At 50.0% G+C, this 18,943-nt stretch overlaps 1 protein-coding gene across 4 annotated transcripts in view; it reads right to left on the bottom strand.

The window, feature by feature from the left end:
- Positions 1–1,817: 1,817 nt before the first annotated feature.
- Positions 1,818–18,943, bottom strand: part of MDGA1 (MAM domain containing glycosylphosphatidylinositol anchor 1) — a 156,478-nt gene continuing 139,352 nt past the window's right edge. For 3 of the 4 annotated variants that reach the window (XM_042789527.1, XM_042789529.1, XM_042789526.1), the window contains exons 15-17: positions 13,723–13,853; positions 12,854–12,962; positions 1,818–11,515 (exon numbers count right to left, since the gene is read on the bottom strand). In XM_042789527.1, coding sequence (XP_042645461.1) covers positions 11,424–11,515; positions 12,854–12,962; positions 13,723–13,853 — 332 coding nt within the window. In that variant the 3' untranslated portion in view covers positions 1,818–11,423. The remainder of the gene's footprint in view (positions 11,516–12,853; positions 12,963–13,722; positions 13,854–18,943) is intronic. The other variant, XM_042789528.1, reaches the window with a different exon arrangement.

Here is an 18,943-nt window from a genome sequence, read left to right as displayed (position 1 = left end):
TCAGTGTGTAGGTTGTGAGAATGATGGGTGTGAATGGGATGTAAGGCAGAGACACAAACTGAAGAGTAGACTCTGGGTTATCAGAGGTAATTCTCAGTGGTGGTGCCCTGTTTGAGTGAGACAGAGCCCATGTTTTTGGAATATGTATTATTTTATAGCTGACAACACACTGAAAGATGTGAGTGCTTTTGAAAAGCAGACCGTAGTGTTGGGACATCTAGAACAGGTGGAATTAACAATTAATGACAAAAATAAAGTGTGACAGGACAAAAGATCAGTGGCTGGAGCGGTCTCCAGCTCCCTAGGAGATATGACATTTAACTACCTTCCATGTTCCTTCTCTGGCTGCTGCCCCTGCCTCATTTACCTCCCAGCCTGTGCAAGAAATGAAGCCAGGTTCCTGCAAACGGCAGCCTGCTTTCCTGCCCAGCCCCGGCCCAGCCTCAGAGCTGTTCTGGCGTGTGTGCTAAAGGAGGGGGCCCTGGGGAGAAGTCATGGCAGAGTTGGACTCAGTCTCAACACATGCATGACAAGGGTGAGCTGAACTTATGCAGAAGTGACAGAGATGAATGCTCTGTGCATGCATATATATTATATATGTATGTTGCATACATATATAAATATATATGAATTTGTTTAATAATACTTTCCATCTTTAAGACCTGAAGCTCCACAGTAATTCCAGTATCCATGTCCCTCCAGACTCCCATCTGGAGCAGTCATTTTTCATTATGAGAGAGAATAAAGGAAGCATTTACTAAGCATGATTACTTTCCCCTGAAGGAACCAGCCATCCACTTTGCCAGTGGGTTTCACAACTTTGCTACAAGGGCACCATAGGAGGTAGAAATGCTGGGTTAGCTGGGAAGACCCTTTTTCATTGCTTTGAGCTCTGTCCCAAACTTTCTCCAGGCAGCTTAAGATGGCACTGGCTCAGCATCGTTAACACCAGCAGAAGTGGAGGGTATGTCTGTAGCTTACGTGATCCACTGCTCCACAGTCATGGCAGGTACCTGGGTGCTGCTTTAATATTTTAGCAGCTGTGGAGCTTCAGCCAACAGTTGCAGCTTGTGACATTGAAACTATGTTTGGCTCTCACATCCAGTTCTCCTAACTGTTGCTCTAACCACAGTGCTGGAATAAGGCAATTTTTATTTAGGCTCTAGCTGAGTAGCCCTGCAGATCTCTTGGCACAGAGAAGACACTTTCACCCAAGAACATCTTAGGCATCGTGCGGGCCATGGCTGGCATTGCCCATTCCCTGATGGGCCCATGGAGTAGCTGGGCCCATGCTGGAGACCCCTGGGTGGAGGGGAGTACCAGGACAAGGGGACCTGGTGCTACATTGACATCCCATGCCTGCTGTTTTTTTCACACCTGCTAGTTTCGGAGCAAGAGAGGCCAAGAGCAAGGGACAGAAGAGGACTGGCTTTGCTTAGTGGCAGCAGAACCCAGCAGCCTCAATATCTGCAGGCCTGGGGCGGGAAGGAGAGGTTTGGGTAAGGGCACATCAAGGGAGGGATCTGCACCACCCACCCTGTGCTCCCTTCACAAGGCTCCCGAAGCACTGAGTGCCCCAAACCTGCCTGTGCCACGTCCTCTGCCCAGCTGCTACGCTGCGGTTTGAGAAAAAATGAGAAGCCCTCCCCAGGGACCTCACCAGACGCTTTTGGGAAGACCCAAGGGTCAAACACTGTCATGTGCCTTGGTGTTAGGCAGCAGTACCAGCTCCTCCTTGCCCCAACCACTGTGGACACAAATTGCAGGCTGCACCTTGTCATCCCAACCCGGCACAGAGGGACACGCAGGCTCACCCACTCGAGTACTGCAGCTTTATTTGAATGAAACAATCCACGTTGAGTCTATAGGTTACACGACGGGTGCGTCAGGGTTGGGGCAGGGGGACAGATGAGGCAGCGCTTATAAAACATCTCACCCGGTTTAAAAGGATCAGTTCAGTCCCTTTGTGTTTGTGCTTTTAACATTGTGGACAGCTAGGTATTGTGGTGGTGAGAGGGTCCCAGCTCTGCTTGATGACAGTGACAGCACCCTACGAGATGTGGTGGGACAAGATGTGGTGGCAATGAGGGAGGTAGGTGGAGAATGGGGCTGTGTCCCAGGGTCCCCACCCAGGATATCAATGGGAAAAGAAACAAGAGACACCAGAAGACCCACCCTCCTCCACAGTATCCCCAAATGCAGAGTCTGTGGGTAGCTCCTTTTGGATGGGTGTTTCTAAATGCTTCTGTCAGGTCAAAGTGTACTTTCTACTGGCCTTGGTGACCTGGAAACATGAGGGTGGCACAGTCCCACTGGCACTGGATCCCACTGAAGTGGCTCACCGTTGGGCCTGAGCTGATTCTCCCTGCCCCTTGCAAGCTGAGGACAGGATTTTGGTGTGATCCCCTTCTATGGGATCCAGGGATGAAGTCTGCTGCTGATCTCTCCAGGCTGGAAATGAAACACTTGGTGAGGATAAGTACAGAGCAGAGGGATGGAGTGAGGAAGAGTGTGTGAAGAACTCTCTGACACTCACTTCTGGCCCACTACGTGCATTGTGATACAGGCAGGATGGTTCTGGCTGGGAAAAAACGGCCCAAGCAAAACCATGCTGGCACCAAATTTTCCATCCCATCTAGAGATCAGAGATTGACTCCATGCAGTATGGCAAGGGCTGTGACCAAAACTACAAAGAAGAGCCATGTATCTGTAGCACCCACAGCTTTTGGGGAATGTCCTGAGAGATGAATGCATGCTGTGGAGCCCTCTGGGGTGAGATGGTAAATCTAGAAGATCCCAAGAACTGGGAAAACAGGCCAAGCTCATGTATTTGAAAGTACTGACACTAAGCGACTTTACCTGTCATTGATGCCACCAGTTACATCAATGCACTGAGAAACTGGGGATGGGCAGTGGAGAAGGACAAACATGAAGGTTCGATGAGAGGAAAGGGTCACCTTCAGAAAATTCTGAGAGTCTTCTTGTCCCAGGATGTTACCTTGCAGGGTCTCCAGGCAAAAAAAAAAAAAAAAAAAAATGCACAGGAAAGCTCCTTTGCTCCCAGCATGTACCTTCCCCCACTGGCATCTGAATGTTCCCAGGGAAACCTCCAGCACTCACAAGTCCCTTGCTGCTTTGCTTCTGTGTGGTGTATGCTGCGGCCTATACTGAAGACCTAAATACTGCCCCGTCTCAATTCCTGTGGCATTTCAAAGAGTACTAAATCAATTTTCTCCTCTCATCACAATGTAGGCACTGTCTGAGCTGACCATGCTGCTACAGGCTCTCCTGGCTGTTGCTCCATTTATTGGTACCCATAGCTGGTTCTCGAGAACAAGGCCCAGTGAGACAAGATATACCAAATGCTCCCCCCTTGGAGGATGTTCAGGGTTGGAGTGTGGGCAGTGGGTGAAGGCAAAGGTGGGGGATGGACAGAGATGCTGCTGACTCCAAAAGGGGCTTTCGAGTCCTGTCTCGTCCCTGCTGCATTGCTGGCAGCTGCAACGCACCCACACGTCAGTTTTCAGCTCTGGTCCCTTTACAAGCTGCTAAGATAAACACCTTACCACTGGACCTACACAGGGCAAGCAACAGCTGGAGACAGCTTCATCTCAGTGCCGCATTATGTACCACAGTCTCCAAAAGAAAACGGGGTGGTGCCTGCCCGCAGAGGCCGTGACGCAGACAGGGAAGTGGGGCTGCGCTCTCTCTTATCTGGTTTGGGCTCAGCCCGTGCCCTGAGCAGCTGTGATGCCAAGAGCAAAGGAGTCATGGATCACTCACAGTGGCCGAGCAGGACTGCTGACATCTGGTATATTCCAGCTCCTACCTGGGCCTGCCTTTGCTGATTATCTGAGACATCCCATAGTTATGAAAGTTTTGAGCGTCTAGAAGTAACTCTCCATTATAGCAGCTGGGTTTTATGCAACTAAAATCCACTTCACTGCCTAGATGGCAGAACCAGAGCCCTGCTCCCTCAGCCAAAGTGGACCTCCGTTGGCTAGCAGCAGCAGCGGGTCTTTTCTCTTCCTACAGACTTGGCTTGTAGACAGGACGTATGCATGTGCAGGGCGGTAGAGCAGCCAGGCACCCTTCGCTTGGCTCAGTACTTCAGGCGAGGACCCAGCCGTTACAGCATAAAGCACACCCAGCACTGTGAGCTTTGGGCACCGGCACTGCTGGAGGTACCGGCACTCTGGGAGAGCTGTACAGCTGCCCCTGTATTATGCTGAGTTTAGGCCACTCTGGGGGGTAAAAAGTCCTACTGGAAGCCAAGCATTCATAGCCAAATTCCCCCTAAGGACAACAGTTACTGGAAGCACAAAATTTTGCCTCCTTCCACAGGGACAAATGGTTTATAGGCCATACCAAATGCATGCAAAACCTGGATTTACCACAGACCTTCACAGATCTCTACAAAAACCTCTACTCACCTAGCTCTACTTTTGCAACAGCTGCCAGCGAAGGCAGCATTTCTCCATCTCCCCTTCCCTTGCTTTCTGCCCCGTGCTGGAAAATCCTCACCATGAAAGGCACCAGCGGGAAAGGCAGTGCTTGTGTGCTGGGACCCAAGTGCTACCTGCCTCTGCAGCTTCTCTGAGGGATCACCTGTACAGGCCCAGTGGGATGCTCGGCTTCTCCGCGCACAGATGTGCTGAGGATCTGGAGCTGGATCAGCACATCTTACTAGTACAGGTCCAGCAGAGAAATGTGATCTAAGGGTTTTTTTCTTTAGTCTCCATCACTTTAGCACCTGAGCAGCTGCAGGTTAGAGCCCACTGCCTGACACCAGTAAAACAAAGGGCAACACAGCGTGGAGCTCATCTTTCCCCTCTCCTTTTCAAGAACATGAACAAGCTCTGTTCCATCCTCTCAGCCACCCATGGGGCTGTTGTGAGCCCTCTTTTTCCTCTGATGAAGCCAGGATGTGACCCACACTAGGTCCCTGATGGAGCCAATACATACCCTGAAGCGCACTTGTCTTCCCACTCCACCACCACCACCATCCAGGCAGCAACCCCAGCCCCTCAGGCTGTGCCAAGGCTGGGGAGAGCAAGTTGGAGAAGGCGCCAGACCAGATCTAGGCAATGCAGGGTGTAACAAGTGCCAGACGCAGTTATCAGGGGGACTGAGCCCCCCATCCCCTGCAGCAACACCACAGAGGGACATGGTGAGCCCTGTTAACCTGCTGTCGGTCTCTGGAGCTCTCCTTTTGACGGAGGATGCTTGATGGCAAAGCATGCACCTTATACCCAACCCAGGGTCTAGATGTCAGGCACATATCCCACTCAGCCAAAATGGAGAGGGATGGCACTGCTCTTCCACTGGGCAAGAGGTGTCCTGGAGACTACAGCTCCCTGCAAGCTGCATCCCCTCCCTCTCTGGAAAGGCAGGTTGGGTGAAGGTGCCCTGGGCTGTCCTGCAGTACTTGGGATGTTCAAGGCCTTCAGGGCACAAGTAGCTGTGTCTGGTTTGATGTGACCATACCAGACTGTAAGTAGCCATCCGAAGAAGTCAGAATCCCCCTGTGGTGGGCTAGGTGGTGGCAGGTGGTGGGCCAAACTGGCATGTGTCTTACTCCCAAAGGGAGTACTGAAAAACACATATATAACCCAGCTATCATTTGCGATGCCAGGGCTATTCAGCTCCCTGCTGGAAACCACCAGCTGCCAGTTATTACCATGGAGTGTAAATTGGGTCCTGTTAAAATGCAATTTCCAGAGCTCTCCAGCACTTGTTTTTCTGCAAATGCCTTTTGTCTGCACTAAACGACTTCCCAGGCTGAGCAGGATGAGCAGTTATCAGTGGGGCCAAAGCAAATACAAATGGCAGCAACACCTGGCTTCTCCTGCAGCCTACACAGGGTCCTGCTGCTGTATGCTTGTAGCCTCTACGAACAGGGGTGTGCCCGCATTGAGGGCAGCCTGGAAAAGACAAGATGTCTGGACAGTTTAATGGAGAAAGAGAGGGGGACTGAAACTGGTCTGTGCCCAAGCCAGGAGTGGGAGAAGGTCTCTCATTTGCACAGGCAATACTCACAGTGCAACTTCTTGTCCTCACTAAAAAGCAAGGTCCTGCTCCCTGGGTGCAAGAGCTGGGCATCGCTGTGTGCCGTGGTGCTGTGTTCCACCACAACCGGCTTAAAGCACAGAGCCCATGGTGATGTGTCCCTCCATGCTGTTGTTAGGCTACCCAAAGGCACCCAAGAGGCAAAGGGGTGCTGCTGAATTTCCAGGGAGAGATGGAAATCTGCATGGCTCTGACAGATGAAGGGGACTCAAACAGCAACACCCCGAAGCAGCAACTCCCTGAGCTTTCTGCTTTAAGGCAAAAGTTTGTCTCTTTAAGGTGACACCATTTACCCCATCTATGAGGGAAAATACCCTGGTTCCTTGGTCTGTCACTGCCCAGGGTGGGTGGGATCCCCTCAGGGCAGCGTGAAGGACCCCCTGGCTATTCCCAAGGGTAAAACTCCCAGCCTCAGCCTCCCTGAGAGCTGGAGGGTGCAGGGCTTGCTCCTATCAGCACCTTGCACGAGTATCGCTTCACGCTGCAGACAAGGTTCAGGGCAACGATGGTGAGATGGAAGGATGCTTCTCCCACCAGCGCTGCCCGCTGCTCCCAGTGACTGTCCCTCCCAGGCTGAGAAGCGCAGGGCATCAGCCCAAAAGCAGGGTGCTTTTCCTGCCACAGAGTGATAGGGACGGGCTGAGGAGGAGGAAGCCAGACACTGTTCTCCCTTTGGTACTAAAGCATTTTCACGTTGCTCTGGAGTATTGCACCCGTAGGATTTCATATAGAAAGAAATTAAATTTCCATACTTTGAATAGCAATAGGGAATAAAATACAATTTGTATCATGTTTACTACGCTCATTCATACATCCATAAATTATTTTTGCAAGAAATTTACCAGCCTAAACATCTGAACCTCCCCTATTTTTTCCCTGATTGCCACCCTATTTCCTTCCAGAAGAAAATTACTTCCCAGAAGAAGGGCTCCATATCACTGCTGTTACAGCTGCTCTTCAGGCAGCATGCCATGCAGCTCTGCTGGGGTAGCTCTGCATGCATGCCAATCACAACACTTCACTTTAGGAGTTTCCGAGCCATTTGTTCACTATGCAAAGTTTTTCATATAGATGAAACGGGTTTTTTACTCCCATACGGCTGGGAAAAGTTGTGCTCAAGCGTTCCAAATTACTTAACTCCACATCAAATGAAACATATTAGCTCCATTGCTTTCCAGTGGCTGATCTATGTGGAAGAAAAATAGTCTATTACCATTACCAGCCAGGAGTTGCTTTTCAGAGTAAGCAGTAGGAATTGATGTTCATATTGTTAAAAACCATGGATTAAAGTCCTGTTGATGACCTGTCATTGGGACTTGCACTGAACTGTGAAAAATTATAATAAAAAAGTATATTTTTCAGAGTACAACGAACAACTACAAAAAGAGGTTTCAAATGAAAGTTTCTTTGTAAGCCCCACTTGTAACTACACAGTAGCATTCACTACTTCTAATATCTACAACTTATACCCAGGAGCCTGCACACTCACATATTTTCTGTTTTATACCCTGGAAAAAAAAGAAGTTGTTGAGTATATATCGGCTAACACCCACACAGCATTCTTCCTAATGTATTTCTACAACTACCAAGCAGAGGTCTCCTTGTAAATAAAAGCAGTCTCTTAAATTTATATTGCACTTTTCTTCTGCAGGGACTTTCATACTATGTACAGGAATAATCTCCACCATCACTGAAATGCAGCCACTTCTGGAGTGGAATAAAGCAGATACTCGATAGGCACAGAGCAACATAAAACATCGAGAAACATAATGTTGGGGCTGCAATAGATATTTAAGAAGGCAGTCTGTAATTAAGTTTAAGGACTGTAATTTAGCCAGAACACTGTGAAAAGTGTGAGGGGATCTTTAATTGCAGGGGGTAAGGAGCATGGCTTTATACCTCACCTGGGATGCATCACCACTGCAAGGATTGCCCCCTCGAGTACGGGGTGGTAAACCACAGATACTACCACCCTCAGAGAGGAGAAACACTGCCTCCCCCTCACCCCTATCATTGCACAGCTTCTCATTCTTGCTGCCGAAGTGCCTCTTTCCTCTGCTACACTCTCTCGGCGCATCTGCCAGGGAAATGAAGTCCTCAGTACTTCTGACAAGCTGAGGCACTTGGGTTAATGACTTTCCCCCAAACTCAGCACCAGCTGCTTTCCGACCAGAGATAAAGGAGCAGAGGTCTAAGTGGGAAGGGGCTCCCTGAGACTTTTACTGAAGCTGGTGGGCCCACGCCTGACAGAAGGAGAAGGCTTCACCTCCAATTGGGACGATCTGGGTGCTCTGCCCTGTACCCACTGCCTGCGCTGTGGGTCGGCTTGGTGAGGCACTTACATCCTTCCTCGCAGGAGCTGGCAGCAGGGCATGGACACCTTCCCTGCAGGTGTCCCTTTCTAAAAATGTGGTGCCCCTTTGATGACACTTGCCTCACAGATAACGCTTTGCCTGTGATCCTGAATCTTCAGGCTGCACCTCCCCAGCCCCACAGCACCTCAGCTGCCCACTAAACATCGGCAAAACATGCTCGTGCAACCCCGGCTAAGCAGCCAGTAGAAGCAAGGCCACAAGGGTCTCTGCCTCAGAACCTAGAAGGTGAGATGGTTGTCCTGGGGTATATCTTACCAATGGGGAAACGCTCCTGTCTCCATCTTCTGCCCAGCAGAAGCCTCCTGGAACCAGCAACGCAACACAAATGTTTGCCACTGACAGATCAGGAGCCATCGTGAAGCACCCAAAGGCCCCTAGAAAGCACCATCGCTCTCCTAGAAGTGGACTCTTATCAGGAATGGGGTGGTGACTTCTGGCCGCCAACAAACATGGAGGAAAGGAAGAGCATATGACTGAAATAATTCAGCTAAAAGATGATGGTGGCGCTGGCTGCCCATGAAAATGGCAACAGACAGCAAGAAGCAGAATTGCTGTTGGCATCCACAGCATCCCACAACACTGCCTGGACCTGGGAGACAATCACAGGTCTCTCGGTCAAATAGGCAGTTTGATTGAGGTCTGGGCTCTGGAGGGAGGAGTGGAGACAGAAAAGACACAGACCTCATTCTTGGAAGTGGAGAAAAGCAACAGGAGCAGAGGAGAACTGTATCATCTCCTCACTGTCTTGCGATCCCTCCTGTGAAGGAGGTCACTTTGTCCCTCAGAGCTGGTGTCCTTTCTCTCTCTGATAGTGGCTGGGGAGCATTAGTGCAGATAAATGCCCTTCCACGACATAGTGAGGGGTTTCAAGACTTCAAACTGGATCTCTTGGGAGTTAAGAGCTTTCCCCCTCCATCAGCAGAGGAAATGAGGCACCAGCTGCTGCTGGGAGCTGAGCAATACAGGAGGCAGCTAATATATTCAGGTGATTTTAGACAAGCACAATTGTCTCAGAGAAGCTGATATATTCATTAGAAGTGAGTAAGGAGCCATGGGTACCAGGGGCTCCGGTGAGAAAGCTAGCTCAGCGTGTACCTGTGGTGCCCCAGATTTGGAGTTTGGATGGGGTGTCCCTTAGGGGGAAGAGTCCCACTGAACTGAACTGCCAAAGCATGGGCTAGTAAACCCCAGTTCACAGTCCTGTGGGGCTAACTCTGCACTGTGCAGGGCGGTAAGTCATGCTCAGAGCTTCTTCTAGTTGCAACAAGGCTACCACAGATCCCACTTGGCCGGTGCAGGGTGGACGCTTCTCCTGGGGGTTCATCTGGAGCAGCACGTGCCTCCACCCTGAGAGGGTCAGGCCAGACCTGCTGCAGGTCTGCAGTGGAGACACACACCAACTTTACCCTTTCTTGATGCCAGCAGGGAAAAAGTGAATTTCCCCCATTCCTGTTCCCCTCTTCCTCAGTGGCAAACAGGGCCACAGCTCAGGACAAGCCCCTCTTTTGAGTCACGCTTCCTGCCTCCATCCTTCTTGGGACATTTTCCTGCTTGTTCCACCTTTCAGCTCCTCTGCCCACTGCTTTGGCAGTGGCAGCCGAGTGCCTTCAAGGCTGCACATGCTGACAAAATTCAGGCACCTCTCCCCTGAGCAGTGATGCCTATTTCCACACTTGGCCCACCCTGCAGCTAATCCCCTGTGCATGCTAAAAGGCTTCAGAAGGTGAGAGGGAAGTATTGGAGTTGCCTGAACTGCTGGTCCAGGGGCTGGGTCATGGGCACAGGACCTCCTGTCTGGCTCAAGAAGGTTTAAATGCTTGACTCTTTACATAATCCAAAAAGCTTGAAGTGGAGAAAGTTAAGCAATGGAACAAAAGATCAAAATAAATAGGCAATGGAAGAGAGGCAGAGAAGCAATCCTGGACTTAGGGCTGAGGCAACAGTCATCCCAACATTCACAGGGGGAAGCCAATGTCCAACTGTTCCTCCCTCCCCACCCCAGCCCACCCCATCCCTCAGCCCCACAGAGACACCTTTCTGTTTGCAGCTCAGACCTGCTCTCATAGTTTCTCTACCCAGCAAGAGTGCTGGGAGAGAGAACGAGATGCTCAGAGGCCAATGCAGTAGCCGGATCCAGCCGGGACTTCTCCACCACTCAGCATGGTCCATGTGATGGGTCCATTCCTCTTCCATCTTCTTCAGGCTGGCGGGTGAGAAGCCCAGAGTGGTGGGGAAAGGCCAAAGCAAACCACACAGGGGGCAATTAAATACATGAGAGCCTGGAAGATGCGGATGGATGGAGACACTGAAGCACATGCGGTGCAAGGGAAGGTGCTCCAGCCACCGGCACATGGCGTGGCTGCTGCCCCACACTCGAGGCTGGCGTTCCTGCAGGGAGCTGCAGCCGGAGCGGGGCAGCCCCAGCCAGTGGGAAAGCGTGGGGAGACAAGGGGGGTACTGCGGTGTGTCATCCACTAAGCTGTGGGCTCTGCAGTAAAGAAGGTAACTGTTCTGGTAGAAATTTGTGCTTTAATATATTTTTGTTTGTTTGTTTAAAACAAGTTTCCACTTCCCTGAGGAAGTCCTGTCCGACATTCCTAAGGAAACATGAGGGTGGTGCTTTCCTCCTTCATTCACTCTCCACATTTCTTCATTCCTATTTTTTTGTCTTTCGTTCCTTCTTTTCCAAGTGTTTCTGTTTCTTTCCTTCCTTACTCTCTCTCTCTCACTCTCTCTCTCGTGCACGTGCTTTAAAAAAATGTTTGTCTTTATTTTTTAATTTTGTTCTAGACATTATGACTTTCTCAAGGAGTGCTCCAGTTCTGAACCAGATCCCTTTGCGTGGTCATGCCTGTCAGTCTTTGGTAACATACGGACACTTTGGTGTGCCAGTGAGGAGGGGAGGAAGAGGAGCAGAGGTGGCTGAGTAGGAAAGGAGCAGGAATGTCTCGGTCCGAAGACAGGAGCGCTCTCTTGCCATCATCTGAGCAGCACGTAAAGGAAGAAAGTCAATGGGCCACAAAGACAAGGGCTGTGCAGGGCTGGGACACCGCTTCCTGGAAGAGCAACCGCTGCCAGCCGAGAAGAGAGAAAAAGAGTTAGTGATGGGACGGATCCAGACCTCATCAAGCACGTCAGTGCACACCAGTGTCTTAGCCCCTCCTGCCACCCCGAACTACAAAGCACCTCCCAGATCTACTGGAAGAGCTTTCTAGCCTTCCCTGGATATTCTCAAGGCTTCCCAAAATGACTTCTTTTCCAACTTGGGAAAAAAGGTTGAATCTTAGATACTTTTGCAACCCAACCCTCCTTTCTTTCCTAGAAGATTCAACTTGAGTCAAACAAAAGGTTCTTCTTGTGTTTTGGTTACAGCTTAGCAGTCCTAGGCTGAAACAGACCTTTAACTGCACTGGAAATTTTGGAATTTTTAGGATGTTCTGACTTTCCTGATGCTTTGTTTTTCTCTTCACCTTTAGAGTTAAGAAAACTGGTGAAAGTGACTCTTCCTCAAGGTTTATTCCCTTCAAAAATAAATAAGACAAATTGGACCTTGTTCACAAGTGCCTGTCTGGTTCTGGTTTGCATATTCTGAACATCTGCTCTCCTGCCCACCTGAGGCATGTTATCAAGGGCACAGGCAGGACTAAGGCATGAGACACACCAGTAATGCCCACCCAAGGAGTAATGCCTACGTACTGCTTACGCACCTTGCTATGGCTTCAACCTGCAGTGCACCTCAGTGAGAACGGGACTGTCTCCATTTCTGCAACACTGGCACAAGGATGATGCGGATGGACTGGAAAGGGGCTGGTGGGATACACTTCAAGCACTTGTTGCCAGGATCAGGAGGGAGGTGATATACAGCTCAGGTAGCTTGCTCCCTTCCCTCATGTGCAATACCCTGCCTGGATGTGCTTCTCTGCTCAGAGGGCAATGGAAAGAAGCCCAGCCCTCCCTGGCTCCAGGCCCCAAAAGGCAGATTTTTTTTTTCCTGGAGAAGGACTGACTTAACACTGAAGAGGCCATTAAAGACTGCAGAAGGTCTTTCCCTTTCCAAAACTCCCACACTGAGGGTTTCCAGGAAATGAGATATTGCAGAAGCCTTTAACTGCTTGGGGGATGACACCCTCAACCCAACATACTGGTGCAGACTTCAGCATGCTGGTGTCTGGCAGCAGAGTCCCTACTGGATCTGGTTGTTCCTCCGAGCTCTTGCTAACTCATGACTGTAAAGAACACATTCAACAGTCTGACAGCCCTTCTGCTGACTTCTGTTGATGGAGTCAACCATCTTGTCGAGACCCACCAACATGTCAATGTGATCTGAAACGAGCTGTGCATCCCTAGCATATTCATTCATGTATGGACTCCCACTGACTCATTTTTCTCTGAGGCACGCACACTCTCACCCTTATTCGGTCCAATTGGCTTCCTTGGACAGTCCCCTTTTTTCAGAGTGACATCATCGATGGCAATGTCCCCCTCGTAGCTCGTGCCCCGGACACCTTCAAAGATGATCTGCAAGCAGAGCATGGGGCAGAGCCCAGCGTGAGGCAGCAGCTGTGGAGGACCCTTCCCGCGCTGCGGGGCTCTGCAGGGGTGAGCAGGGCACAGACCAGATCTTATCAGGTCCCCAAGTGAATGGTTCCTTCCTGTTTCCCCAGTACTCATCGGATCTGGAGAGCTGGACCCCACTGCTTACGGGACCAACCCCTGTGTGCTGAGCGTTTGTAGAGTAATAAACGAGCATGTAGAGCTCTGCTTTATGAAGTGTGCTGCACTGACAAACCAACCAATACTGAACAGCACTCGCAAGAGTAAGTAAATTCTTATTTATTATTTTAAAGTACCCAAAAGCACACTGGGCATTTTGCCACAGTGCCACAGCTTACCAGCCTGCACAGACCCAGCTCTCACAAACAACCCTACAACAGCAAAGTAGCACGTTGGGCAAAGCCATCGGCAATAAAACATTCATTAACAAAGCATCCCACTTCCTGGGTACACATAAACGACTCGATGAGCAGATACAGAGTGCCCAGTTCATATTCACAAGCTGTCCTACAGTCCTAAACCAGGGGGGGATTTGATTTCTGTGCGTCCACCAAGCTCTTGCCTTGCCCCAGTGACCCTGGGGTTAGAGAGGTGCCAGTGCCCTCGCTGTGCCCCACCGGCTCCTGTGCCACGGAGGCCGATGTCTGCTGGAAAGTCTCCCACAGCCCACGGCACGTGGACAGGAGAGATGGTAGCTGGCTCCTTGGCTGTGGACCTGACTTACCTGGAAGGGCCCGGGTGGGTTGATGGGCACGTGTGCTTGCTGCCACATGTTCCCCCGGTTCCCACTGAGCGACCAGACCTGGGTGTCGATGGCGCGCTTGTTCCTCACGCGAACTAATAGGTTCAAGGAGCCTGTAAGATTAGAGAAACCAAGAGCTGGCATGCCGGGGCGGGCAAGCAACCCTGCCTGCTGGGCTGGGCCTTGGTGTAGCTCTGGGGCTCAGCCTTGAGCCACAGCTTTATTCCCCAGCCGGCCCAGGGACAGCCTGCAGAGCCCCAGCGGTAACCTTTTCTGGGAGACAGCTTTCTCCTGGGTTGGTGGGCAAGTGCCACTAGAAATGTTTCATCTGTCTGGGCTATCCAAGGGAAGACACAGACCCAGATGAAGACAGAGAGGACGGGATGAGGAAGAAGCAGTCTGTAGCATGGGTGGAGTGGCATAAAAAGGGGGACGGCAGAAATGCTAGCTGCAAGGGACCTCCGGAGGCATCCCATCCAACCTCCCGCTTGAAGCTGTCTCCAGCTCTGCATGAAGGCAGCATGACTTTGCCTGGCCAAGTCTCGAAATACCCTGAGAAAATAGACTTTTCCTAACGTCTAATATGAACCTCTAGTGCTACCAGTTGTGGCTGCTGTTCCCTGTTACATTGTCTAATACTGCTGATAAGATTTTGGCTCCGTTATCTTTGAAATTGCCCTTCAGACAGTTGGGGGCTGATAGCAGCCTCTTTGCCAGACTGAGCAAGTCCAGCTCCCTCAACCTCTCTCCCCCCAGGACCTCTGCTCGTAGCCCTTGACCACCCTGATGCCCGCTGCTGGACCCACACCAGTTTCTCCGCATCGCACTTGAACTGGGAAGACCAGGACACACGTTTGCCTCTCCCCATTCACCACCAACACCTGATATATGCTGTGCAGTTTACAGCCCTCTCCCTGCCCTGGCTCTGGCAGAAATATGACCCATGTCCTCTGTTGTCACTTGTCCTGGAAGCAGCCTTAGAGCGAACAGCCGTTCTTTGCTAGCGCTGGGCGGTGTTGCCTGCACCACCCAGCCCCACACTTTCAGGGGGACACAAAGACCCTGTGAATCAACATGGACTTCAAGTTCTTTCAAACAAAGCAATTTCTGAAAGGTTTCATCTGCCATTAAACCAAAGCCAACAGATTTCAAAACATTTCCAGTTCTCACTTGGAAAACAGTGTCACAGCCCCCTACTCTCTACCCTGAAATAAAACTATCTCAGTTTGTCTTCCTGCAGCATCATTTTAGTAATCCCCTCGGCTGACTTTTTTGCCTTTTTTGTTTCAGTGAAAAAACATTTTTAAACATTCACTCAGGGTTGACCTGAAATACTTTTTCTCTTTTTTTTTTTTTTTTTTTTTTTCCAATTCAGCTGGCAAGCAAAAAAATCAAACACAACTCTAGTCACGCTGTTGTTCATCAGTGTTTCTGGTCTCCATACACAGACATATTATACCTGAGAGCAGAGAGACAATAATAACCCTTACTTATATGTCCATAGTCTGTCTGATCTTGGGGTGCTGTGTTCCTGCCTGGATACACCCTTCTGAGGCAGCAGCAATAGGTCAGGGGAAGAGACAAGGAAAGAGACTTTCCTACATAACCCCCCTCCTACATGATCCCCCCAAATTCTTCATTCTTGGCACATCAGCCTTGGGGCCACTGTGTGAAGGACAGGGACCTGGAAGTACCCCTGTCAAGTGCCTGGCTGTCAGAAAGCCAGCGATACATCACAGGGAGTTCAGAGATGCATAATAAAGATGATGAAATGTTTAGATTCTGAGTGGATGACTTACAAGAAAAGGTTAAAAGAATGAAAAATGTGTATAATTTAGTGAAATGAGGAAAGAGGGGCATGTTATTGACTGGAAATAATCAGAAGCATCAGCACTAAGTCTAGCTGAGAAAACTAGATGAAGGACTGACAGGACAGGGAAAGCATATCCAATTCCCTTCCCTGGTGGTATCCAGTTTGGGATGCACACTACAATCCAAGATAAAAAGTGAAATAACTTGTTTCTTTCTCTCTTGAGACCAGCTGGCACTGCACAACCTTCGGGACACAGAGGTAAGCAAGTAGGATCTCCCTCCTAGAAACACAGTGCCAAGAACAAGAGAAGTCACTATGCGAGCCTCCAGCAAAACTAGCTTTGAGCTGCTGTTTCTTGGTGTTCTCCCTGCCTTCAGGAGCTTCCTACAAGGGAAAGTCTCTCTAAGAAGGACACCTAGTCCTCACAGAGGCCCTTGGCCAAACTGATGGCCCACGTAGGAACTACATAACCCCATAGATCAATGTCAAGAGGAGTGTGTTCAGAGCAGCTAATTACAGACGCCAGAGCCAGTGAGGTGAGGGATTAAGTGTGAATGAAGAATTAATATGAAGCTGCTAGAAAGCAAGGATTAAAAACAACTGTTGTCTATTCTACCCTCATCTGGGGACTTGCAGCTAAGATCTGCCACACAAGAGCCTGGCTGAATAGCCAGCACTGGGACAAATCAGGCAGCAAATGAACTTTGATGCCCTAGGAAAAAGCAAAGGCGAGATTGAAAGAGACCCAGCAAAGCATCTGGAATGCAAACTAATGCCCCCAAAGCACTGGCTGTGAATGCCTGGCCTAAACCCAAACCAAGCCTAAGCATATTCTGGCTGATAGCTCCGTGTCCTTGCAGCATCAGGAAAAATGTTTCAACCTTTTGGCCCTGGAATTCCCTAACAGAACAATACTGAATACAAGCAGGCATTCTTGAAATGGTTTTAACTGGAAAGGAAGCTTCCTTATCTGCCCACAACATAAAGTGTTTCACCACCCCTGTCTACACATGGAAAACGGAAGGTTAAAACAGATGAGCAGCGTGTCCATGACTGTCTTACAAATCAGTGAGAGTTGTAAAGGGGAGTCAGATCTCACAGCCTTACCTGCAATGCCCGCTAAGTTACAGAGCCTCCCTGAGGCTGGGAAAGAGCCACACCAACTCCCTTTCCCAGTAATGCTGTCACTGGGAATGTGCTTCTGGGACACATGGCAGAGACTCCAGGACTTCAAGCTAAACAGGGATGAAGTCTCCACCCCATCTAAACTGCGTCCACAGTGTTGTAGATGTTAAAGTTTGTGTAGGTCTTCTACTTTATTCCCTTCTACCATGTGTCAGTCTGACACAGGCTGACCGTCAAGTTTAAGAGCAAGTAGCCTGTGATGGAGGTACTTGGGAATGAACCTTCAGATCTGAGCTCCAGGCAGAGCCATAAAACATTGCAGTCCTGGACTACAGAAAACTCCAAGTCATATTTCCAATTGTTCAGAGCTTCTTTGTCTCCATTTTTCAGTCTGGCCCCAAAAGCCAACTGTGTGATGGAACAAAGCTTTGTGTCTTCCAAGGGAAGGCTTTGGGTTCAGCCCACTGCGCTAAAATCAAATGTTTTTCCAGGAGCCAACTTACAGTCATTAAAATCCATAGATTAAGTCTCAGGCTAAAAAGGGAGACAGAGCCTCTGTAGATACTGACCTCCATAGCTCCTCACCTCTGGTGAGCTCACACCTGCCCACACCTACCTCCATGCAATGTAACAATACCCATCTCATGCCTTGTTAGCTATCTTCACTCCCTGTGTGGCTTTCAGCATGTCACACAAGCTCAGACCAAACCAGCCACCTGACACTTGTAAAGTGCCCCTCCCAGAGCACAGACCATATTTCCAAATCCCACTTTGCAAGAGGTGGCCAATGCACGGTCCACATGTGAGGGGTGTGAGAAGCCCATTCACAGATGTGAACCGACTTGCCACGTGGTCCTTAGCAAACTGTTCTTATCTACTTTTCTCTGCTGACATGATACGATGATGATAAGAAGGATAGTAACACATACTCAGAGGGGAACTCAGAAATATAGCCAACATTTTATGAGACCTGAGCAAGAAGACACTAGGGAACAGAAGTTCCTGATCTCTTCTGCCTTTCCGGTGGCCACAAACTGAAGAATAACCGAAGTGGGTCCTGCTCTCCAACCCCCATGCTTCTATCAGTGGAGATGTGAATGGTTCATCTGGGATGTTCTCCAGTGCCAGCTGTTGCAGCCACCCTTTTTGCCTGGTTTTATACTAAAATCATGACTAGCTTCCTGTATCAGAGTCCAAATCCAGGTGGCCAGTTTTTTCTGTCATTGTCACCCCTTCCCCATCTCCCCCATCAGATGCGTTTGGCATTTCCTAAGGGCACCTGCTGGTGAGGCACACACAAAGACAGGCTATCTATCTGCTGCAGAATCTCTCCAGCTGACCAGAGACAGACAAACACAAGGGAAATCCCAGGACACCAGCAATCCTGTTGTTACCTCTCCCCATACAAGGCAATCTTCACATTTGTCTTGTAGTCTGTATTATTCCTTCTTCCCAATCAAAAGGGAGAATAAAGGCCAGTGACAAGTGATGAGGAATCAATTACAGGGAGAGTGAGCTGTACCTTCTGCTGGCTGCCTTTAAGACCAGAGCTGGCATTTCAAAAGAGTGGCACTCACACAAAAGAGCACCAGCTGGCCTGCCAGATAGAGTAGCCCAAGGGACGCCTTTAAATGTTACCTTCTTGCAACAAGAAAAGGTCTTCTCTCAGTTTCCATGAGATGGGGACTTCACTGTCACACTGAATAGCTGTGTAGATCCAGAAGACCTGGTGCAGGCAGTGCTGGGAGGGAGGCAGGGTCTGTAAGGGCACGGCCACAGGCACAGTCCATGCGGGATGGCAGAGAAGGTAGAGGCTTCCTCAAGAGCCCTCCATGGGGCAGCTAGGGGGGTTAATGTAGGGTAATGGCATGGGAAAAGGCTGAGGCATGGCTCAGTTTACGCAGCTCAGGTGGAAGACAGTCAGCTGGAGCAGCTAGGAAGCAAAGGGAAAATGATGCTGCATGCTGAGAGATGGGGTGCTGTGCCCAGGGCAGCAGAGCTCCACGGGATGGGTAGGGAAGGCTGTCAGGATCAACACCCAGAAGCTGGACTGGCCGCAGGCTCGTCTGCAGTCTGGTCTCACTGTGACTCCCTGCTGTGGTCCTGCAGGATCCCTCCTCCAGCATGGGGCAATCTGAGGAGATCAGCTATCTGTGAGAAATCCTGGCTGCAAGCCCCAGTTTAGGTTTGGTACTCTACTGGGAATCTAGGGCTGAAAGCCCCCGTGGAAATTCCCATGGCATTTCAACTGCAGGCAAGACAGAC

This window comes from Tyto alba, unplaced genomic scaffold (assembly GCF_018691265.1).
Source record: "Tyto alba isolate M040663 unplaced genomic scaffold, T.alba_DEE_v4.0 Super-Scaffold_16, whole genome shotgun sequence".
NCBI lineage: Eukaryota > Metazoa > Chordata > Aves > Strigiformes > Tytonidae > Tyto > Tyto alba.
The sequence above is the reverse complement of the archived record's forward strand: the minus strand, read 5'-3'. Positions and strand labels throughout refer to the sequence as shown.